Source organism: Mastigoproctus giganteus, chromosome 1, assembly GCF_048544385.1.
Source record: "Mastigoproctus giganteus isolate SK-2022 chromosome 1, ASM4854438v1, whole genome shotgun sequence".
Taxonomy (NCBI): Eukaryota; Metazoa; Arthropoda; class Arachnida; order Uropygi; family Thelyphonidae; genus Mastigoproctus; species Mastigoproctus giganteus.
This window is the reverse complement of record NC_143575.1, coordinates 184,690,961-184,716,471: the sequence shown is the minus strand read 5'-3', so window position 1 is coordinate 184,716,471 and position 25,511 is coordinate 184,690,961. Positions and strand designations below refer to the sequence as shown.

The 25,511-nt window shown below is 36.2% G+C and overlaps 1 protein-coding gene across 1 annotated transcript in view; it reads left to right on the top strand.

The window, feature by feature from the left end:
• Positions 1-25,511, top strand: part of LOC150091361 (protein mono-ADP-ribosyltransferase PARP4-like) — a 577,845-nt gene that overhangs the window by 154,879 nt on the left and 397,455 nt on the right. Inside the window, exons 10-11 of the mRNA XM_090390099.1 lie at positions 1,767-1,886; positions 17,451-17,585. Of these exons, the coding sequence (XP_090246225.1) occupies positions 1,767-1,886; positions 17,451-17,585 (255 nt within the window). The remainder of the gene's footprint in view (positions 1-1,766; positions 1,887-17,450; positions 17,586-25,511) is intronic.

Genomic DNA, 25,511 nt, shown 5'->3' with positions numbered 1-25,511 from the left:
TGCCAGGGCAGGTCATGGGGTTTTGTCAATGATATATAGGAATTTTGCTAGCAGGGAAAAGGAGGTGATTATCCCTCTGTATAAGGCAATGGTCGGGCCACGCCTTGAGTACTGCCTACAGGTCTGGAGGCCTCATTTTAGGAAGGATGTAGATTTACTTGAGCGTGTACAGAGAAGGGCAACAAGATTGGGAGGGGAATGAAGGGATCCTCTTATCAAGAGAGGCTTAAGTTCTGCAAATTGCAGTGGCTGGAGACTAGGCACCTACGCGGTGATCTGATTGAGGTGTATAAGGCCTTGAATGGGTTCAGCACGCTGAATTCTGATGGGATCCTTCCACTTGTTCAGATTACGAACCTAAGGGGGCATAAATTCAAATTAAGAAAAGACAGATGTAGATTAGATGTGCGGAAATTTGCCTTTAGCCAGCGGGTGGTTAATTGTGGAAGTTGATAGGGTGAATAAATTTAAGGAGGAACTGGACAGGCATTTGGAGGGAATGGTGTGACCTTTTTTTTTTTTTTTTTTTTTGGCTGATGCTGCATAAGCTCATACATTTGCTTTCTTGCATCACATGCCACTACTACTACGTCTTGCACCTACTACCATGCTGCGTTCAAAGTCCGTTAGATCACTCCTTTTTCCCATTCTTGCTACGGTTTGTACACTTAACTGATACTAGAAAGATTGTTCTGCTGCAATTATATCCACAACTGTAGTCATGTGACTTTCAACGTTGTGGGACAAACCATTTGTGTGCACAGCAGGGGTGTACCTAATAAAGTGGCAGCACAGTGTATGTGTGTGTGTTGGGTGTGCATGTGCATTTTATACTTTACTTAATATTTTTATACTTTATTTTATATTATAATTGATTTATTGGGTGGGAGGCAAGAAATTTCTGAAATTAGTTGGCCATGATATTAAAAATATAGGCAGTTCCTTCTTTACAAGTTCTCGGGTTTGCAACTTTTTTTTTTTTTTTTTCAAGTATAAAGTATCAACAAAATCAAAAATATGAACATTAATTGCAATAAATAAATGCTAAACATACATACACACGGTATTTCAAACCACGTGTGTAGCTATACAATACAGTATTTTTATGCATGCATTTGTTTGTTCAGGCAGACGAGAACGTCTCACTGACTCACATAACATAAAGCAGTTACCACACTGACGATGGTTGTGTTGCTCTTCATTTTCGCTGTTTTGTCTTATTTCAGATTTATCCCCCATATTAATATTGTACAGTATGCCAAAACAAAGTAATGCTACGGAGAGTGATGTTTATAAAAAGAAACAGTGAAGAGGAATAACATTGGAAACAAAATATGAGATCATAAGCAAACATGTGGCCGGAATGACTTAAAGAACCATCAACAAGTGATGAACCATCAACGAGTGTGCATTTAGTCGATAACGATGAATAATAAACATTCTTTAACATTTGTATGACATAATAAATTTCTTTATTATTATAATTTGCTTGATTTTCCATTTCTTTGGATAAATAAATCATTGTAAATCGCACTAGTCACAAATTAACTTGTAAAGTCAGGAACTACCTGTATGCTGTATTAAAATGTATGACTTGGTAAAAGAAATGTAACATGCATATCAAAAAATTTGTGTATTTAATAATTTGAATAAATTGGATTTTAAAACTATTAAATATTAATATAATTAAAACTTTCCAGTTAAAAAAGAACAATGTATTTATTTTATATATAATTTTAACTGTTGTATACATGTTTTTACTGCAGGATTCTACAGACACAGTGAGTTTTGAGAAGACTGAAGGTTTATTCGATATCCTAGTCACAGTAACAATGCCATGTGTTATTCGTTCTATATATTCACCAACACACTCATTAGAAATAAAAGTAAATTGCTTGTGTTTTTTTTTCTTTATTTTTTTAAGTATTAATGGTGTTATAGGTTAGATTTTACTTGCATATTATTTACCATTTAGATATTATGCAGGTTCTTGTGTTATTCTAATATTATACAGTTGTCAGTCACATGGAAAAATTAAATATTTTCAATTAAAAAGAAATGAATCTTTCATTATAGGTGACGATTTTTATGAAATGATGATTGCACCGTGCTTTTATAGCTCAGTTTCTTAAAATGTTTGCAATATATTCAGGGGCGGATCGAGGTTTTGTGGGGCCTAAACTTATACAACTTTTGGGGCCCTATAAGAAAAAGAATAAAAATTTAGGTACAAAAGTGACTATTTATTTAGAATGAGAAAAGAACTTACAACTTACAAATTTAAAAAAGCTGACAAATACCACAAATATCACGAAATCTAGAAAAATAAAGTAATATTTTTATTAATTAACTGCCTGACAAACACCTTTATAAAATTTTTTTCCTGCATTTTTTGACTGCATACTCTTTGATCACCTCTTCATATGACAACTGTTTTGTAATATAATTTTTTATAGAGAGAATAGAAAGATAATTCAGTCTTTCCTTTAGCACGGTTGATTGAAATTTGTGTTTTATTATTGATAGTTTAGAAAAGTTTCTTTCAGCTTCACAAATCTTTGTTGGTAATGTCATATAAATTTTTAAGATTGTTATCAAATTTGGGGGAACCTCTATCAAGTTTCTTTCATATACGAGCTGTAAGATTTCAGTACATTTCAAGTTTTCTTGTGCAGTGACTAATCTTAAATACTCTCTGAATAGACGACACTCATTAACCAGATTGTCATTGATGTCCTCATTGTAGTGGCATATTATAAGTTTTATGTTATCTTCGTTGATGTCAGTATTTCCTGTCAGATCAGCAAGAAATTTAAATCTTTTTCTAATGTGTTCATATGATTCACTCCTCTTCATTAATTGGATTATCAAACCATCCAAGAGCCTATTCATTACTTCTATTCAAAATTTATCTTTTTCTCTTAATGAATTACTGCTTTGGGTATGATCTTAAAATTTTTTTGTTACAATTCGCTTCTCGATGTCAGAATAATTTCTGTTGATTTCATCACTCATCTTTATCACTTTTTGTTTCATATTCCATTAATTTTTTTTCTGAATTTTCTCTCAGTTCTTTAATAAATAAATTTAGTGATGACAAAAGAAGATACCCTTTATATATGTCCAAATCAGGAGCGTAATTTCTCACTTGTTTTATTTAAACATTCCAAAACGTCTTTTCAAATTGCAGTTAAAATGGCATATTTGAGCTTTATCAATGTTTTCAATAAACTTTTTGCAGCTTGTGTTTGGATTTTTCTTCTGAGTGTTCTAAAATATATTTTAGAGTCTTAAAATGCCATTGTACCCAAGTTGCAAGGCTTGAACAGCTCTTAATGGGCAGACCACCTTGTTACACTTAGACTCTTTGAAGAAAAATCCAAGTTGGCATGTGTTTTAAAATACTGCACTATGAGACCAACCTGAAAATAAAACATATAGCTGTTACAAAATGCCAAAGTAGTCAACAACTAACTTCACGTACTGTCGAGGCAGATTTTTCTCTGACAAGATTAAGGGAATGACCTGTGCACAGCACATATTCTGCATGCTTATTAATATTTTTAAAGAGTGCTTGCAGCCCATTGTCCTCACCTTTCATAACAGCTGCATTGTCATACGATTTACCATGAGACATTCAGTGGAAAGTTACAATTGTCCAGAACTTGTTTCACTTTTTTGAATAAAGTCACAGATAGATGGTTTTTAGTTGGCGAATGAAAACTCACTCTATGAGTGAGGTTTCAGTTAAAACTCACTCATAGGGTTTTTCGTTATAACAGCAGCATGATAATTGCCAGCTGATCAGTGTTTGTCACATCTGGTTTAGAATCTACAGTAATGGAATAGTATTCCGTGTCTGCTGTATTTTTTTGATTTACTAATTCATTTTTACTCTTTTTTCCCATTATTTCAATTAATTCTTCGAAAACTGTTTTGGATAAAATGAGTCACATCGTTTTTTTATTTTGATATTTTTCCAAGTGCTCCTACAAAAATGGATAAAATTCATCAATTAGTTCAATGATTCTCATGAAATTTTCGATATTTGAAGAACACCACTTTTCACCGTGACCTCTGAAGGGCAAACCTCTTTTGCTTAAAAATGGCATTCTTCAAATATCGGAAATTTCAAATAAAAATGCACTCCACAACTACTCTTTTTTAGTGCTTCAAAATAATACTGAGTGTTCTTTCTTGTCTGTTCTTCAAGATGTTGGTGTAGTCCTTTTTTATTTGATTTACATGTAATCCAGTAAACATAGCCTTCTTGTACTCTGTGGAGTCTTCACAACTATTGAGGGTTCTCAATATATTCATTCTAATCTGAAAACTGTCTGATGTAAGTAATGTTAAAAACAGTTTATAAACACAATATACACTGATGAGCCAAATCATTATGACCAGCGAGTTGTTATGCAAATCAAAGTAGCTGCAGTTGAACTACAGCACATGCATGGGTCAGGACACAGTATAAAAAACACCTGATACTGAGCTCCATTAATCAGTGTTACTCTTGTTCTTCAGATGGGAAAGGCAGTGTACTTAAGTGAGTTTGACAAAGGCCAAATTGTAATGCCAGATGACTGGGTCAGAGCATATCCAAAATGGCATGGCTAGTGGCTCACGGTCAGCCGTGGTTAGTACCTATTGAAAGTGGTCCGAGGAGGGGGAACCCACGAACCACCAGCGAGGTGTTGGACGACCACGGCTCATCGATGCTCGAGGTGAGCAAAGGTTCTCCTGGATGGTACATGGCAACAGAAGGGGTGACTGTGGCACAACTCACTGGTAATTGGAATATAACCCACAGTATATCGAACCCTGCTGAAAATGGGGCTGCATAGCCAGCCGCAGGCTGCTCTGATTGCCCATGCTAACTGTTCACCGGCGACAGCGCCTACAGTGGGCACGTGAGCATCGAAACTGGACCTTGAGTGATTGGAAGAAGGTCATCTGGTCTGATTAATCACATTTCCTGTTGCGCAATGTGGACAGCCGGGTATGTGTGTGTCGTTTACCTGGGGAAGTGATGCCACCTGGATGCGTTGTGGGACGAAAACAAGCCGGTGGCGGCAGTGTCGTAATTTGGGCGATGTTCTGCTGGGATACCATGGGTCCAGTCATCCATGTGCCTGGCACTCTGATGTCTACCACCTACCAAAACCTCATTGCTGACCAGGTACACCCTTTCATGGCAACGGTTTTCCTCTCTGGTGGTGCCGTCTTTCAGCAGGATTATGCGCCATGCCACACCACCTAGATTGTTCGAGACTGGTTCACGGAACATGAGGAAGACTTCCAGGTATTGCCCTGGCCTCCAAATCCCCCAGACATCAATCCCATCGAGCATCTGTGGTTTGTGTTGGAACAGCAACTCAGATCTGTGGCATCTCAACCACAAACCTTACAGGAGTTAAATGATATGCTGGTTACGTGTTGGTACCAGATACCACAAGACACATTTAGAAATCTTGTAGCGCCCATGCCTCACCGGGTACGAGCTCTTTTGGCTGCACGTGGAGGATCAACATCATATTAGGTAGGTGGTCATGATGTTTTGGCTCATCGGTGTATGCAACCTTTAGTCTTGGAATAGGATCTCATTACAGTTTGACAGTTTTTTTTTCAAAATATCTCTTTGAGAAGCTTCTCTTTTGTCCATTGTATGTTCTGTTTGATCTGTAGATATTATTGCGATCACAATTTTGAAAAACAAAATCTCTTCTGTTGTCCTTTTCATTATCTATGTTTTCTTGGCTGCTGTAGTTCTTTTCCTTATCTTCATGATTTTGACCATCACAGTTTTTAGTTTTCGGTATGATATAATAAGAGAGTTTTTGCCATTTTGAGGCTTCTGCCAGTCTTCTTTCTTTCTTGCAGTTTATCTTATCTTACTTTTGCAAATTTTACAAAAACATATGACCATGTGAACACATTGGTATGTCCCCCCCAGGGCCTTGGAACAGTGTAACATGTAAGTGAGGGTCCCCGAAGCTTAAGCGTCATTAGCTTCACAGTAAATCTGCCTCTGAATACAATGATAGTAATAACAATCATAGGAATTAATATTGCTCCAGCAGTACTATTTTACAAACTACTAACACATTTAGTAACTTTGAATATCTCTTTAAATTGCTGAAGATCATGCCAATGATTTTCTATTAAAATTTTTATGGAAAATTATTGATCATGTTGAACTTCAGATAAATAATGCCAGAAACCAGAATCACAAACTGTAAGTGTCCTGGCTTATTTTGTATTGTTTGGTTTATATATTTAATATAAGTATTTGCCTTAATCCTCTTTTAATTTAGATAAGCTTTCTATGTTCACAAGGTAAGGTTAGGTGTATATTTGAGTCAGCCAGTTACTCTATGCTACAGGAAAATTTTCTAACATTCTTTCTACATTTATCCTTTCTCAATGTGAATCTGTATTGCTCTGTGTATACTACATGAGAAAGAGTAAAGATATTGGAAAATAATCAATTTCAATCAATTTAATCAGTAAAGATATCTTTTCCTTTGTAATTTACTTAACCCTTTTTAAAAGGCTTAAATACCTCAGTCAGCTCACCACACAGATAATTGGTTCTACTAGGTGATTTCCAAAGTGCCTTATCATATCTTTGCTAAAATAGACAACATATTTTTGGCTAAACTTTGTTTCTTTCTTTGTTTCATGTTTTTTTTTTTATATTAATCCTGCTAACTACTAGTCTAGTCAGTAGGTGGCACTAGCCCTGCTTTTGTGCAGTGGGACGGGTAACCTGGTACAAAAATTCCCAGGGGGAAAAAAATAATGAGGTCTATTCAAAAGTACAGGTCTTACGAGTGTGTGGATCCAACCAACTTTTCAAAATTCTTCAACTTCTGAATGAGACAACTCACCAGATAAAAAAGGTAAAATACTATCTGTTCACTCTTTCTTATCAGTGTAATCTATGGCAGACCAGCTGATTAGCACACCCTCTGTTTCTGACACAAACATGGTTATGACATAGTGGTTGCTAAAATCAGACCTACTTATTGGAATCAAAAATCACCAATTTCAGAACAAATGCCCCAAGTGACTTTTTGAGTGGGACTTCCTTCATGTCATACATGAAGAGTTTCCTCAAAAATTATATGATCAAAATGTCATCTAGGCCATGAAATTCCTCACCAAATGATTCCTCAACAGTTGACTAGTAGAAACTCAAAAGGACATACTTATTTTAAGTTCACAAAAGTCCACTGATAACCACAAAGACTGGATGCCTAAATTGTAAAGTATTTTCATGGATATAAAATTTTAGTACAGTAGGCCCTCAATTTAATGTACTAATTGGGGGGGGGGGGGGGAGGCATGTCAGCTATTGCCAAAAGTCCGTTAAATTGAATGTATTTTAAAAACATATATTAATAACGAGCGTACACAATGTACAGGATGTATTAAAATATTAATAGATTTGATACTAGAGAGCTATTAAGTGCTCGATATTTCCTATATTCTATTATATTATTATGAATCAACAGGGCTTACCTTTGTTTTTGATATAGGAAGCTTCTTTTCCAACTCTCCTTGTCCAACTTGCTACTAATTCATGGGGAAAGTGATATCAATTTTGCAAGACATTGTCATAAAGTTAGATTTTGGAGGTCTAAACTGGCTAATAATTAAGGATCGATTTTTTCTTTTTGGTGCTGTGGCGGGAATTTTGAGTTAAATTTAGGGGTCTAATAATTGGATATGGGGTGGGGGTTATTCTCTACTTATTGCAGAAACCTTAGAGATGAAACTACATGCAACTTCAATCAATATTCGTAGGCCATTCCTATTGTCCGACGATTGGTCACTTATACGCATGCGTGAAGAACAAACACTACAACATAAGACAAAAGTTTTGAATTAATTGTGAGTAGCTCTCTTCCTGTGAACATGACACCCCGAAAAGTTCTAGTCCGACTTAAGGAATGTAGAGAATAACCCCCACCCCCCACCCCATATCCAATTATTAGACCCCTAAATTTAACTCAAAATTCCCGCCACAGCACCAAAAAGAAAAAATCGATCCTTAATTATTAGCCAGTTTAGACCTCCAAAATCTAACTTTATGACAATGTCTTGCAAAATTGATATCACCTTCCCCATGAATTAGTAGCGAGTTGGACAAAGAGAGTTGGAAAAGAAGCTTCCTATATCAAAAACAAAGGTAAGCCCTGTTGATTCATAATAATATAATAGAATATAGGAAATATCGAGCACTTAATAGCTCTCTAGTACCAAATCTATTAAATACCACAGATTGTCGACTTTACACTTCGCTTCTCCCTCTCCGCTCAAAATTCAAAATTAAATTGCTCCATTTAAAACTATACTTCACGCATACGTGTATACTGACCTAATTGACCACTCAAGTTATACATTAATATACAACACTATGGCTGAATGGTTAACAGGGTTAAAACAAGACTATACTAGAATTACATTGAAATATGCAGCCCAAAAATATCATATTCAGTTTCTAAAACAATGCCTTTATGAAAATTTAATACCGAAATTTGCTAAATTTCGGCTAGGCTTGAAAATCCAAGGAATACAAAAATTAGTTCATACCACATCAAGCAACATAATAAAATTAGCTTTAAAATCTCGATTTAATCTAAAAAAGATATACTTTAAACAGATTCAACGACATCGCAATATTTTTAGAAAACAACTAAACAGTATGGACTGGAATACTCTAAAGCAAACCATTCAAATAAAAATTGACGCCCAATCCACCACATCAGAGAACAGTAAAAAAAAAAAAAACAGACATAACCTAAAATTGCAAGCCCTTAGGGGTTTTCCACACAACATAGGTCACCATTCGTCACACAATCGTTTTGAGAATCAGAGTGCATACCGAAACACCAAAAACGCAGAAAAAAATTCCCACTCTATCCGCAATAGGAATCTACCACATATTAATGACTTCCGGGCCAATTTAAACACTGGATCCCATAATGACCATAATTCATCAGATAATGTAAAGAACTTATCATCTGTTACGCTAACTTCTCAGCAAACAGCCCTATTAAATAAAGGTTTAAATTATAATTTACCGCCGAAATTCCCCCCCAAGAAACAAATAATTATTGACCTCGAGTTCGCTCTTAGAGATTTGCCACAAAAAAACGTATTAATCCAACAAACCAATCGAATCATAAACCAAGCTATCCCCTCAATATCAAAACGACATAGAGAAGAAGCAAAAGCTTTACACACACTTAGACAAAACCGAGATATCATTATTCAAAAGGCCGACAAAGGCGATACAGTAGTTATTCTCAATAAAGGAGACTATATAAATAAATTATACACCATCATTTCAGACACAACGACATACGAAGAGGTTGCACCATCAGAGTTCAACAGCTTAGTTAACAAATATAACAAATTGCTCACCACCTATAGGAAAGATGACCACATCACCATGGCTCAGCTCAAACAAATTAAAGCCCGCACATACAATATCCCAACCTTATTCGGCCAAGTAAAATTACACAAAACAGGATACCCAATACGTCCCATCGTGTCATATAAGAATTCAGCTTTTGCCTCCTTAGCCATGTTCATCTACCCAATTCTAAAACCATTCCGAGAACTTCTAACATATAACATAAAAAACTACGATGCGTTATTCATGAACCTCAAAGATCTCCATATCAAGGAGGATATGAAGTTATATTCACTCGATGTGACTTCACTATACACTAATGTAAATGTACCCTACGCCTCAGACATAGTCTGGGCCTACTTAAACGATGATAACACAAAAATTAATAACACCAGACTCCCCAAAGACAGAATATTCGAACTAATAAAACTATTAGTAAATGCAAATTACATTCTATTCCAAGAAAAAATATACAGACAGATTTTTGGCCTCCCAATGGGCCTAAACATTAGTGGACTCATTGCCGAACTATACTTAGACAAATTAGAAAAGATCCATCTTGATCCATTTATACCACAGATCACATATTACGGAAGATATCTGGATGACATCCTAATCATCACAGATCACTTGACCATAAACAATATTCTACAGGTTTTTAATAACATCCATCAGAGACTAAAATTTGAATTAGAAACTGAAGCAGAATCCCACTCCATAAATTTCCTTAATTTTACCATACACAGATTAGGACAAAAACTAAATTTCAGCATAATCTAACTCTATGACAAAATCTAACTTTATGACAATGTCTTGCAAAATTGATATCACCTTCCCCATGAATTAGTAGCGAGTTGGACAAGGAGAGTTGGGAAAGAAGCTTCCTATATCAAAAACAAAGGTAAGCCCTGTTGATTCATAATAAAATATTAATATAATGAACATTGAGTAATTTATACACACTACTAAACCATCTGTTAAAAATATAAAAATAAATTTACAACTGGAAACAAACTTTATTTTAATTAAACACATCAAAAACTATACAATGTAACTAATGGAGTGTTTCCACCACTTTAAAAAATTTTTTTTTCTTAAAGCTCACACAAAGTTGTTTTCAATGTGAACATTAGTTTTTTCATTTAAATCCATTTTAGAGGGGAAAAAAATATTTTAAAATTCTTAAATTCTATTGAATAAAAAACTCTAAAAAAAGATATATAATATTCAATATTAATATTAACTTCATTGAAGGAATCACAATTTTTAGAGTCAGAAACAACTGTCGTATGGAGGGAGAGATGTTAATTCCTTGCTGGTAGAGGGCTCTGGTGAAACAGGTCCAGTTGTTGAAGTAGTCTTGAAGAAATCATCAAGCTCCAGTTGCCTTACACCTTGGTGCTGCTTCCTTATTACTGTAGATCGAAATTCTCTAAATAAAATGTTCATAATAAGGAAGCACATCAAGGTCTGATGGTGATTCAATATAGTGTATGATGTCATCCATACGTTGTCTTATAACAGACAATTTAGGATGAGGTGCAACTGATTCTCATAAGTGCAGAGCTACCATGGTTAAAAACAAATCCAAGGTTGTTTGAAATCATCACAAAGTGTGTGCTACATGGTCCCTGTGGCGCACTCAATGCACAATCTCCGTGCATGAAAGGTGTATGCAGTAAGGGATTTCCAAAAGAGTTCATAGATACAACAGAAGAGAATGTTAATGGCTATCCAATATATAAGAGAAGAGAAGGACCTGCTGTTAAAGTAGGAAAGTATGATGTGGACAATAGATGGATTGTACCATGGTTGTCAAAGAAATTCAGTGCCCACATTAATGTGGAAGTGTGTGCCTCCATGAAGAGTGAAAAGTAACTCTATAAATACATTTATAAAGGTCATGATGCTGCATCTTTACTATTACAGAGGGTTGGTACCGATGGTAGTTTGGTCTTTGATGAGATTCAAACTTTCTTAGATGGACAGTATGTTAGTGCATCCGAAGAAATGTGGCATTTGATTGAATTTCTGATGTCGGAGAAGTTGCACTCCATTATAAGATTGGCAGTGCACCTATCTGATCAATAGCAAGTGATCTTCCAAGAGGGCAGTGAAGAGGAGGCCTTGCAGCAGAAAATGTCTACAAAGACCATGCTTGAGAGGCATGGTTTGAATTAAACAGAACAGATGTGCAAGCAATGCTATTAAATTATGTAGAGATACCAAAGTACTATGTATTTGAGCAAAAATCAGGCAAATGGAAACGTAGGTAAAGAGATGGAGATGGTGTTATTGGACGTATGCTTGTTGTAAGTGTTCAAGGCAGCAAGTGCTACTATCTACACATGCTTCTTACAAGAGTTATAAGTTTTGTGCATTTGCAAACAGTCAATGGACAACTCTGTAAAACATTTCAGCAAGCTTGCAGAGAACATGGACTTTTGAAAGGAGACAGGATATGGCATGACACACTTTCTGAGGCAATCGAGGCACGTACACCAAGTTATATACGGTTATTGTTTGCAGTGATATGTGGATTTGGAGAACCTGAAGATGTACCTGAACTATGGGAAAGACATAAGCAGGGTATGAGTGAAGATTTCATAAGATGTTATTCTGAAGAAACTGGCCCTCTCTATGCTCTTGCAGAAATAAACGAAATGTTGAAAAATTATGGTCTGAGCCTTTGAAAAGTGCATCTACCAGCTTTGAAATGATGACAGCACCTCTGCATTCGCAGTCATTTGATGTTTTGGAAGAACAAGCCAAAGCAATCTCAAATACATAAAAATTAAACAATGAACAAAAAATGGCATTTGATATTATTCTTGAAGCCTTATACAATAAGTCAAACACTAATGATAACTTTTTTTTTTTTAGATGGTCTGGCTGGAATTGGAAAAACATTTCTTTACTCAACTATACTACACACCATACGAGGCAAGGGAGATAGTGTTACTCCTGTTGCCTCTACAGGTATTTCAGCAACTCTGTTAGCAGGAGGCAGAACTGCTCACTCTGTGTTCAAGATACCTCTGCTTCTGAATGCAACTTCAACATGCAGTTTAAAGCTGAACACAGAGGAAGATAAGGCACTTCTACAGTCAAAACTGATATTGTGGGATGAAGCACCAATGACTCACATTCACACTTTTCAAGCAGTAGACAGACTACTGCGTGATCTGACAGGATTAGACAAGTCTTTTGGAGGAAAAGTTATACTACTAGGCAGAGACTTCAGGCAAGTCCTACCGGTGATACTGTGAGGCTCAAGATCTCTAACAGTTGCCAGTTGTATAAAGAAACATAGGCTATGGACATAATTTCATGTACTGAAACTTACACGTAGTAGGCGATGGAAGAAGTGGTGCAACTATAAGTTTGCCTACAGCCTGTTTTTCAAACACGACCCTGTAGAACAACTCTGTGGTGACATTATAACTTCAACACTGTTACAGCTCAGCAACTCAAAGGCAGAGAGAGCAATACTAAGTGTTACAAATGAGGATTCTCTGGAACTGAACAACAGTGTTAGACCACATTCCCGGAGAAGTAACTGTTTACAAAAGTGTGGATACTGTAGCAAGCGATGAACCATGTGAGCATCTGGCATACCCTGAAGAATTTCTTAACAGCTTAATACCAGCAGGAATGCCTCCTCACGAACTAAAACTGAAAGTAGGTACTGTAATCTTGCTACTATGGAATCTTATGCCATCAAGGGGACTCTGCAATGGAACAAGATTGATAATTGCATGTCTACAAAGACACATCGTAGAGGCTCGCATAATAGATGGATTGAACTTAGATGCTGTTCTCATACCACGATTACCTCTTATTCCATCTGATACAAATATACCTTTCAAATTCAAAAGCAGACAGTTTCCTATATGTATAGCGTTTTCAGTGACCATCAACAAGTCACAGGGACAGACTTTTGAAAGAATATGTTTATACCTTCCGAAACCTGTATTCAGTCATGGACAATTATATGTTGGTCTCTCAAGAGTTAGATCAATGGACTTATTAAGTGTTGTATCTGAGAAGAATGAAATTTTTAATTATGTTTATAATGAAATTTATGAATAAATAAATAAAATGTATTGATATTTAATTAATAACCTTTAAGATATGATGCCGATGGCATATGTTATGCCAGTACAACTAGTTTACTTAGATTTGAGTAAAGCTTTTGATATACTCCCACGTGGGTGATTGTTGTATGAATTTAATTTGGTATTTAGGGTATTAATCATACTATGAATAAATGTATGATTAGGTGGTGCTAGGAAACAGAATAGTATAAATTGCCACTGCTCTGCATGAACTAATGTTATGAGTGGGATCTCGCAAGGTTTGGTTCTTGGTCCCTAACTGTTTCTAGCATGCATTAATGGTATTGATGTAGGTTTTGCATGTTCATACTGGAAAATGCAAAATCTTGTATTTGGGTAGTATTAATCCTAGATTAATGTACCACTTGGGTACTAACAAACTCAAGATTATGGATAAAGAAAATATAATCTGACATCAAGTAGGTCTACTATATAATCTGACATAAAGTTTTTTGAAGAATATAGACAGGCTAGTAAGACATCTCAGGTTTTTTCAGTGATATATAGGAACTGTGTCAGAAGAAAGAATGAGTACTTGAATACTGCATAGAGGCTTGAAGATCACATTTTATTGTGAAAGGATACAGAGAAAAGTGATGAGATTGGTTAAAGGCACAAAGGAGTTTTCTTATCAGGAGAGACTGAATTTTTTATGTTTCAATGTTTGGAAACCAGATACCTGTGTGGTGATATGATTAAAGTGTTTAAGGTTTTGAAAGGTTTTAGTAAATTAAATAATTGTAGACTAGATATCTGAAAATTTTTGTTTTGAGTTGGAATAAACTTTCACTTACTTTTCTGGAGGTTGAAAGTTTATCTAAATTTAAGGAGAGATTAAATAAATACTTGTGTGAAATAAGTAAATGATAGAAGGGAGGGCAACACTAATTACTTTATTTTTTGAATATTGCTATGTGTGCTTGTTTCTTTGCATCTTTTTCTGATGTTAATACAAATGGGTTCGAGTATTCCTGCTTAGTACTCTCAAAAGTAAAATATCTGTCTCCTTTTTATTTATATATATATATATATATATATATATATTTTTGGTTCAGATTAAATTTAGATGGCAATAAGTTTTGAAATTTACAAATATCTTCCAGCTAAAATATCAGAAAATTCTATTTGACAGTTTTTTTTTTTATTATGCTTTGTATTTAATTCTCTATACTGCTTTATATTGGTCCTTAAAGAATAGCTTTATACAGTCGATTCCAGTTATTTGGGACACATCGGGACTAGTGCATTTTGGCCTGATTAAGCGGTTGCCCCAGTTATCCGAAGTTTCGTGTAAATAGTTAAAATACAATGGACCCTCGCTTTACAATTGGTTCACTGTACAATCAAATCACGTTATGATGGAGTCACCATAGTAAAGTACCATTCACTATATGATGTGTAGTAAGTGCCGGTCATTGTGATCACGTTTGTGAATTGAAGTTTAATTCTATTAAACAGCGATTCTAATTAGCAAAAATAGGAGGAATATTATCCACAGCTATAAAAGTAAAGACATATTAAGCACAAATTCATCTTTTATTACTTTACCAATTAAAAAATTAAATGATACGTGAAAATCAGAAGAATATACGTGATAATTGGAATAATTAATACATACTGTAATATGTGCATATTAACTAGTTGACATTTCTGTTCACTGACATTTGTGGGTGGGGGTTAAAATTTAAAACAGTAAAAAGATAATCAATCAATAACAAAGAACATGGCACACACAAATTGCAAGTAACACGATACGCACAAGTAAGAACGGAGTAACAAGTTACGAAGCTTTAAAAATAGGAATGAAGAGAAGATTCCGAAAATTAATTTTTTTATATGATTCAAGATTTGATGGAAGTGTAAACACATTTCACCATAATAACCCACAGAATTCCAGCTGTCGGTATTATCGCAAATTCAATAAGATCGAGTTTCCTATCCATTTATGATCAATTGCACTAACAGAAAAGCCCAATAAACAGGTGACTGCTAATTGTTTTTATTGTTTTATATTTCTGACCTCCAGAAATCCGACCGTATCACGTGGTTCGGTCGGAGACAATCGTAGGGTAATCTCCAGTGCTACGGTCTCCTGCACCAATTAAATGGCATGTTGTCCCAATTAAGTGAGGTAAATCCTTGCTATTTTCTCAATTGGGTTCTATATTTTAAAATTTGCCCCAAATTAACCGGTGGCCCAAATAACCCGAATCCACTGTATTTTTAAAATTTTACAAGATAAACTATTGATGAGTTTTTATAAAATTAATTTGTAAAATTTAATGAAAAATTTTGAGTTTGCAGACTAGATACAGGATATGAAATGTTCTTTCTTTATATTTTGTCACATCTTTATATTTGATATATTGTAACTAAATCTTTATTTCTTAAATTCACTTTTCAACCTCATTTCAACAGTATGAAAAAGAAGGTTTATGCACCATTGTGGACCTTATGACAAGAGCTTGTGGGAGTGCATAATCCATTGCTGATTTTCCAAGTACATCCTGAAGTGGCTTACACACTGCTTTATGCTTCTGAAATTTGGTCCTCTGCTCCAGCCTCCTGCCTAGATAGATGCCTCAGATTAGAATATTGGATACTAAGATGGATGAACAGGGTGTTGGACAACCCTCTATTTTCAGATCAATCCACAAAGCAAATCTGGCACTACTCCTTGTAGACATCTGATAGATGCTCCACCTGTATAAGCTTTATTCTCTGGACCAAAGAAGGCAAGAAGGGATCATTCTTGCCTCCCGCTTTGGCTAACTCTTACAAATCTGAATTTTCTGAGAGATATATTTCTAACCAATATATTCTAGAAATTTTCGACAAATTAAGTGTACATACAGATAAATTCTGTGGAGATAAGCTTTAGCAGATCTTTACTTCACAGAAACCCTAGAGAACTCTTATCAGCTAATGAATTTGTGGAGGGCAGATTCATCTGGTCAGTGAATATCTGCATACTAAATGTTCAACCCTCCTAGCTGAATAGCCATTAAGATGGGTATAGATAGTTTAAGTAATATTCATAATATTATTAAACTACTACACAAAAATAACTGACTGTTAGCTATTATGCAACTACAAATAATTTGTATAACTTCAGAGAGAGAGAGAGAGTGAGTGTGTGTGTTTTCAACCTTTTGTATATAAGTGAACTTCTGCGCCTCCGTAGCCAGGTGGGAAGGAGCAGCAGTGCGTAGCACACGCTTCTTGATTAGACCGGGGTTCCAGCCCGTCACCACCAAATACGGACGATGCGGAAAGGTCAGGGAAAGACCACCGCATAACCTGGAGCAATATGGCCTTAGTTGCTAATGCTCCTAAAAACCAAATAACAAACAACAACAAACAATAAGTGAACTTCTGTGTAAATTTCTTTGGTAAAGCCTGCATATACTCTACTCTGGATGTACATGTGATACCTTGCACCTCAGATTGTGAATAGCACACCCTCCTGGCTCAGAGCCTTCCTGGGGTGGTCCATATATCATGGATGAACAATAATCATAATAATAAATTATTATTACATCTTTATTGTGTTGTAACAGTTTACACTTAGTACCTTAATTTAGTAAAGAACTTGTTGATGGTAAGAAACATTAATAGCTAAATTAACCATAGTTAATGATGTACTCAAATGACATACTCCATGTATGTTATTTGAATCTTATGTGTGTGTTCATGTGCATGTGTATACATATATATCTTACATATTGCATGAACGTTTGGCCCTTTTCAGTAAACTAAATTCAAGTAATATAATAATGTGGAGTATAAATATGTTGTTAGTTAAATTACTTTTCTTGTGTGCCCATATATTGACCTTTTCTGAAAATATTAATTTAACCTTATTATATATTGTATTTTTTTTATTTTTATTTTTTTATTTTCAGAAAACAGATACAATAGCAGTTGTAAAAGCAAAGTCAGAGAATTTCTTTAGTAAATTTCATCTACTAATAAGTCTTGCTGAGGTTCATGTACCTCGAATGTGGGTAGAGGAGGATGATAGCAGTATGAACCAGCGGGTAACATTTCTTGTTTATAAATTAAAAAATCTTTTGTAGTAATTCTGTTTACTTAAAGAATTATAAGAGATCAATGCATTCACAAGAACATATGTGTGCTTGTGAAATCCACACATATGAATGTGTCAGGACATGTTTCCTGCTTTGTTTCATGTAGTCAAACATAGCAGTTTCCCTAACCTGAATTTCTATATTGGATAAAACCTTGAGCTTTCTTGCACTTTTTTTTTCACAGGGATTGGGTTAAGCTGAGTCTGATTCAATCATTACTATTGTCTCCAGTCTCCAGAATTTTTAGTCAATTATTATTATTACAAAGGGTACTAGGAAAGTTTTGCAATACAGCTTTGTTTATTTAATTTTTTCAAAGTAATTTCCTCTACATTCAATACACCTCTCCATCCTCCGAAACCAATCTTTAAACCAGTTCTGCCAAGTTTCACTAGGGAGTAAAGCACACTCGTTGTCCCAAGCCCGTAGAAGGTCCTCATCACTGGAAAACTGCCTCCCTTTTAGCTTCATTTTCACATGCGGGAACAGTGCAAAGTCGCAGGGAGCAAGGTCTGGACTGTAGGGAGGGTGCTCGAGAAGTTTCAGTCCTGTCGTGGTCAAATATTCGGTGCAGGCTTTGGCGCGGTGAGCTGGAGCATTATCGTGATGGAGGTACCAGGTGTCCATTCTTGACTTTGGCCGCAGGTTCTTCACAGATCCAATGACTTTAGGCAGGCATTGTTCAGTATACCACTTAGCTGTGACTGTCTTCTGCGTGTCCAAAACGACACGTTCCACAATTCCACTCGATTTGAAAAATACAGCTATCATTTTCTTCTTTACAGATCGGGATTTTCTGACAATTACGGGTGTGTCGTCATCATGAAAGACCCAAACTTTGTTTTGAGCCTTGGTCGGCAGATCGTAATAGTACAGCCAAGTCTCGTCACCTGTCACGATGTTGTTCACATACCGAGATTGTCCCTTATCAAACTTTTTTAACATCTCCCGGCACCAAGTCACACGTCGTGTCATCTGCTCTTCAGTCAGTTGATGCGGCACCCAGAGAGAACAAAGTTTCTTCACGTGCAAATGATCTTGCAGAATCGAACGAATTTCTGGTGCATTTAGGCCCAAAGTATCCTCTATCTGTTGGTAGGTCACTCGCCTGTTTTCGTCAAGCATTTTCCTCACAGCAGTAACGTTTTTCTCCGTAACTGACGTTCGTGGCCTTCCCGGCCTCTCAGAATCCTCCAGAGTGAAATTTCCCCTTTGGAATTCTCTATACTACCTGAATATCGTTGTACAATGTGGACAATCATCATCTAGTGCAAGAGTCATTTCTTCTAAGCACTGGTCTATGGTTAAACCACGCACGAAATTATACCGCAAAACTGTCCTTATCTCATTTCGTGACCACGATGCCATCGCAAGCACTTTACACTCTCACTACTAATGAATAACTGAGCCCATCGACTTGGCGCGGTGGCTACTATGCACGTATGAACATGTCTCAACATGCAGCAACAAGCAGCTTCCTGTGATTCATTGTTGCGTCATATTGCAAAACTTTCCTAGTACTCTTTGTATTATTAGCCATATGGTGCAATGAAGCCTGAGGCTTATGCTGCACCAGCCAAAAAAAATTTCCGAGTTACCCTGAGAGAGAGAGAGAGAGAAGGAATCACCAAGAAAGAGAAGAATGACGATATCCAGTTCAGGACCCTGGGTGTTTAAACAAGATTCTGTGATAAATTCCAATAGTTTTAAAGTTCTGAAAAATAACACATATGCCTTATACAGATACAAATTGTTTCAGAAATACAGAGATCATTCAAATGAAAATTGCATGACCAACATGAAAATGTATATCATACAAAAACTGATGATAATTTTGTGTTAGTTTATTGTTCAAATTCCATTAGCAACATAGAACATCTAGATGGTATCATCTGTAGGCATTATTTAAAAATTAACTCTCACAAATTCTTCTCAATTGTCGATTTTTACAATGGCATCACCAAAGTAGATAGATTGCTACCTTGATGCTTTTGCAGTCATACACCAAGATAGAGATGTGATCTGTAATCTGCTTTGTGAATAAAGAATGAATCAAAGCTACTGAAATTTATCACAGAATGTTTGCTTAGTATGGTGAAGCATGCATGGGTCCTTTGCAAATCAGTGAGTAGGTGAATAAGTTATGATATTGAAAGTAGGGCTTAGAGGGGAACAGGTATCCTGTGTGTTATCAGACACTCAGCCTAAAACACTGATGGATCCAATATCTCTCTGTTACAGAAGATTTAGGAGAAGTCCGGTTGGCCTGCCTCCCTAAAATCCACTCATGCACACCTTCTCGATGGTAAGCCCTGTTACGTCACTTAGGTGGCAACGAACGTGTAGAGTGGTTCTCTTCAAGATGCCTGGTCAGCATGAAGAGGAAAAGACCAACCCCTCCAGCAATATGAAAGCACGATGAAACAATTGGCCCTCAGTCCCCAGCAGCTTTCACTCTCCCTCTTACGGCAGCGAGAGGATTAGAGTGGAAGCAGAGGGTGCTAAGAATCTCTGGGTACGACCAGGCTGCCATGCACGGAAACTGAACTTGGCCTGTTATAACGTAAGAACACTCATCGGTGAAGACAGGATATTAGAGCTGGAAAAGGAATTAGAAAATGTGAATTGGAATATCATCGGTTTGGCTGAAACAAGAAGAAGAAATGAATCACTTATAAGTTTATCAAGTGGAAATCTGCTGTACACCAATGGAAACAGTGAAAGGAGTGAAGGTGGAATTGGGTTTCTGGTCCATAAAGATTTTAAAAACAACATTTTGGAATTCAAAAGTACATCACCAAGAGTGTCAAGACTAATACTCAAGATTTCTAAGAGATACAAGCTAAAGATTATAATGATTTATGCACCAACATCGAGCCATGATGATGAAGAGGTTGAAGAAATGTACACTGAAATTGAGAGTCTTCTAGATGAGCAGAAAACCCACTACACTATTATTATGGGAGACTTCAATGCTAAGGTTGGAAAAAGACAAAACAGCACAGAAAGGGGAACTATAGGAAATTTTGGAATTGGTGAAAGAAATGAAAGAGGTGAAAGACTTGTGGAATTTGCAGAATCTCAAGGACTGTCAGTAATGAACACTTTTTTCAAGAAAAGGGTGAACAGAAAGTGGACATGGAAGAGTCCAAATGGATTAACTACTAATGAAATCGACTTCATCCTCACTAATAGAAGATATATTGTGAATGATGTCACCGTCCTGAATAAGGTAAATGTTGGAAGTGATCACAGAATGGTAAGATGTACACTTGATATAGATGTAGGAAAGGAAAGGAAAAAACTGACTCGAGTAAATAATACAAAGGTCTTTGAGATAACAGAAGAGGAGAAAAAGCAGTATGTACTGGAACTTAAGAACAAGTCTGAGCTTCTGCAGACTGCTGAGGAGCAAGATATCGACGAGGAATATTACAACTTTTTGAAAGTGATAAAGCCCAAGAAACCTATAGGGAAAAAGAAATCCAAAGAAGAAAAAATTAGTCAAGAAACACTTGTCATGATGAACCGAAGACGACAAATGAAAAGCAAGAAAAACACTGACAGGGAGAAAATGGAGTATACTGAGTTATGCAAAGCCATTAGAAAGAGACTCAGAGAGGACATAAGAAGATTTAACACAAGAAAAGTAGAACAAGCATTAAGGGAAAACAAAGGATTTAAATCAGCAGCCATGAGCAGTAATACAGAAAGACAAATGATACTGAAACTGAAGAATAGCGATGGTGTACTTATAAACAGCAGAGAAGGCATAATTCAAATAGCAGAAGACTACTATAGAGAATTATACAAGGAGCAGGGGAATGATGCCAGCAGTGGGGAAGATGGATTTCAAAGTAGCAACACATACGACATACCCGATATTCTTCCTGATGAGGTAGAACATGCATTGAAGAAAATGAAGAATCAGAAAGCCCCGGGGGAAGATGAAGTTACTGTAGAGTTGTTAAAATTGGGAGGAGGAGACATAACACAAAAACTGGCAAGGCTCTTCACAAAGTGCATTAGAAAAGGTGTGACGCCTAAGCAGTGGAATAATGCAATCATAGTTTTGCTGCATAAGAAAGGAGATAAATCAGAAATTGGAAATTATAGACCAATTAGCTTGTTATCCCACATCTACAAGTTGTTCACAAGGGTCATTACTAACAGATTAGAAAGAATACTGGATGAGAATCAACTGAAAGAGCAAGCTGGCTTTAGGACAGGATTCTCAACTATGGATCACCTTCATGTAATATCACAGCTAATGGAGAAAGCAAATGAATATAAAACACCATTATGCCTGGCATTTGTGGATTATGAAAAGGCATTTGACTCCATACAGCATAAGGCAATGTTTCGGGCACTGGAAAGACAAGGCATTGATACCCCATATATTATGATTTTGAAGAAAATATACGAGAGTGCTACCTCCTTTATTAGACTAGACAAAGACAGTAGGAAATTTAAAATTGAGAAAGGAGTTCGACAAGGAGACACAATATCTCCGAAGCTGTTTACTGCTGCCCTTGAGGAAGCTTTCAGAAGATTAGACTGGTCGCAGAAAGGAGTCAATGTGAACGGAGAGTACCTAAACCATTTGCGATTTGCAGATGACATTGTGGTCATAAGCCATGATCCCAAAGAATTAGAGGAAAATCTTAATCAGTTATGCACAGCTAGTAAGAATTTTGGACTAAAGATGAATATGGCTAAAACAAAAGTAATGATGAACAAGTATGCCACAGAAAGGGAAATAATGATTGAAGGAGCAGTAATTGAAAAGGTGGAGTCATATACTTATCTGGGACAAGTTATTAGCTGTAATAATGATAAATGGCTGGAAGTCAAGAGAAGAATAAATTTTGGATGGATAGCATTCAGGAAATATAGTCACATACTGAAGAGCAATATCCCAGTTTGTCTGAAACGTAAAATAATGGACCAATGTATACTCCCCACCATGACTTATGGAAGTGAAACTTGGGCACTCACCAAAAGAATGGAAGAGAAGCTGAGAACCACACAGCGAAGAATGGAACGAATCATATTGGGAATAAGACTGTTAGATAAGAAGAGAAACACATGGATTAGGCAACAAACTCAAGTAAAGGACATTCTTATCAAAACTAAAGAACTAAAATGGTCTTGGGCAGGACACATAGCTCGAAGACATGATGACAGATGGACTAAGAAAATAACAGAATGGTATCCAAGAGGAGCTAGAAGAAAACCTGGAAGACAAAGGCGGAGATGGATAGATGAAATTCATGAGTTTGTGGGTAGTAAATGGATGTCCAGTGCTCAAAACAGAAGCAACTGGAAAGTTGCTGGAGAGGCCTTCATCCTGCAGTGGATTGAAAATGGCTGATGATGATGATGATGATGATTGAAAGTGTTGAGGAAACTGAGGACACTTAATTATAAAGTGTACATTTGTGTTGGTTTAGCATATACTGTTGTTAGTGAGTAATTGCACTTTTGAAATGTGTGCTTGATGGAAGAATACTTCAAGAACTTGGCACATTATAGCCCTAGTTGCTGATGCGCCATTAAAACCCAAACAACCAACTTCAAGAAAACACACTTTTTCAAAATTCATCAAACACACTGTGCCTGATAGACTTGAATGTCTTGAAATTAGAAACTTTCATTGTTGTTCTTATTGTTACTTTTTTTCTAATAACAATTAAGGTTACTTACTAATTTTAGTCATCTGTTTTCCCTGTGGAATGCCAAAACTGTTATTCCCATTAGTTGTTGCATACTATTGGTATGGTACAGAATGGTATCGTGTGGTGTAGATTAGTCCAGATTACTTGCCTTCTATTCACTATTTTCTTCCCTGCTATCCTATTTCCCGTCAGCTCTTTAGCCCCAGCCAGAGTCCGTCTATCTTTTAATGCAGGCTTAACACCACAAATTCACCTTGGTGTGCCTCTGGACCTATTACCATTCATTTTTGCTTTTAAATATATGTTAGCTACTTGTCCATCCTTTCTCCATGCCCGTACCCTCTTAATTTTGCTTTGTTTACTTTTGACTGGATATTTGCTACCACAAGGTTTTTTGTATTTCTTTTATATTATGGAATTGCCATTATTTGGATCTCTTAATTCCCTTTATGTTTCTTAAAACTCTCATTTCTGAAGGTTATAATTTTTGATAAATTCCTTTATTTTTTACTCAGCTAGTCTCATAGTTCAAAATATGTTTAAAAACTGTATTATAAACAGCCGATTTTGTCTTTTGGCTAATTTCTCTTTTGATCCAAATAAATTTCTGTAATGTGCTTCCTACCCTTCCTGCTTTACTCATTATGTTATTTTATTTCCATGTTTAATCTTCCTTTGTCATTAACGACTGTTCTTAAACAAACAGAATTACTAACATCTTCCATTTTTTAGTTATTTAGTTTACACACTAAATTTTCCTTGTCTCTCTTCCATTTTTCATTACTTTTTCATGCCAAATCTCTACAACTTTCATGTCAAATCTCTACAACTTTCATGTCAAATCTCTACAACTGATTTATTCAGAGGTTCTTGAAGATCTTGCAAGCTGCTGTATTGCAGCATAATCATATATATATAATAATGATCCAATTCTTATATCGCTCACACTAAACTTTCTGAGTACAGTATTGCCCAGAATAAAGTATATCAAAGCTTAGCAACCCTGCATTAGCTCTTGTTGGCTCCAAGATACTGGATGCATTGTGTTAGTCTGAGCTCAGTTGTAGTTAAGAAATATGTGGTTTGTTTACTGGTGATGGCTCTCACTGTTTGAGAAAAGGCTGTTATTGTAGAGTGTTATTTCCATTCATACAAAGTTGGCCAAGCAAGTAGACCCAGTGTGAAAATTGTATGCAAGTATTTCCAAGCCAAGTTTGATAAAAATTCACCAACCAAGAAAACAGTGTTGCTTTTGGCGAATAAGTTTAGGTAAATAGGTTAAATTTTTGTGTCAGCATTAAATAGAAGTGGAAGAAAATGGACCTCCACAGACAATATGAATGTAGAGCAGTGTTTGACAAAATAGTACAGTCACTAAGAAAAGCCAGCAGCACATAGTAAAAGTTCTAAGCAGCAGGATTCATCTGTTAGAAGCTTTTTTGTTTTGTACGCAGATTAGTAACTAGCTTAAGTTATGGGATTTGTGTACGAAAGTGAGCATTTTCTCAGTAGTGTTTGGTTTTCTGATGACAAGCAAACAACACAGTTTCTTGGAGTTGAAAGACCAGTTGAGTGTGTGTGTATGTCACATGTTCTCTGCACAGCAACAAAGTAGCTGTCTGATGTGCCATTTCAGACTTTTTGTAGAAGATGGATAAGGAATGTTAAGAAAGATACCACCAGCTGATTGTCTTGTCCTTTGTTTAAGTTTTTTAAAGAATTTATCATGCTAGAAATCTGCCTTTCTGTGCACAGAATTTCCAATACGATGGTACTAGCCCCCCCCCCCCACACACACACATACACATGCACACACTGCTAGGGAAATGCTGCAGTTTCTCAAACAGCACTCTCTGTGCTGTGTAATCTCTAAGGGAACAGACTTTCCATTCTTTTTGCTTGAACTCACATCCCTGATACCTGTTTGTTTGTTTGTTTGTTATTTGGTTTTTAGGAGCATTAGCAACTAAGGCCATATTGCTCCGGGATATGCAGTGGTCATTCCCTGACCTTTCCACATCCTCCGTATTTGGTGGTAACGGGTTCGAACCCTGGTCTAATCAAGAAGCGTGTGCTACGCACTGCTGCTCCTTCCTACCTGGCTACGGAGGCGCCTTACCTGTTTGTGAGGCACGCTGAAGGAATTTGTCTGTAGAGACCAATGCCTTGTAACATTATACAGTTGAAAAACAGCATC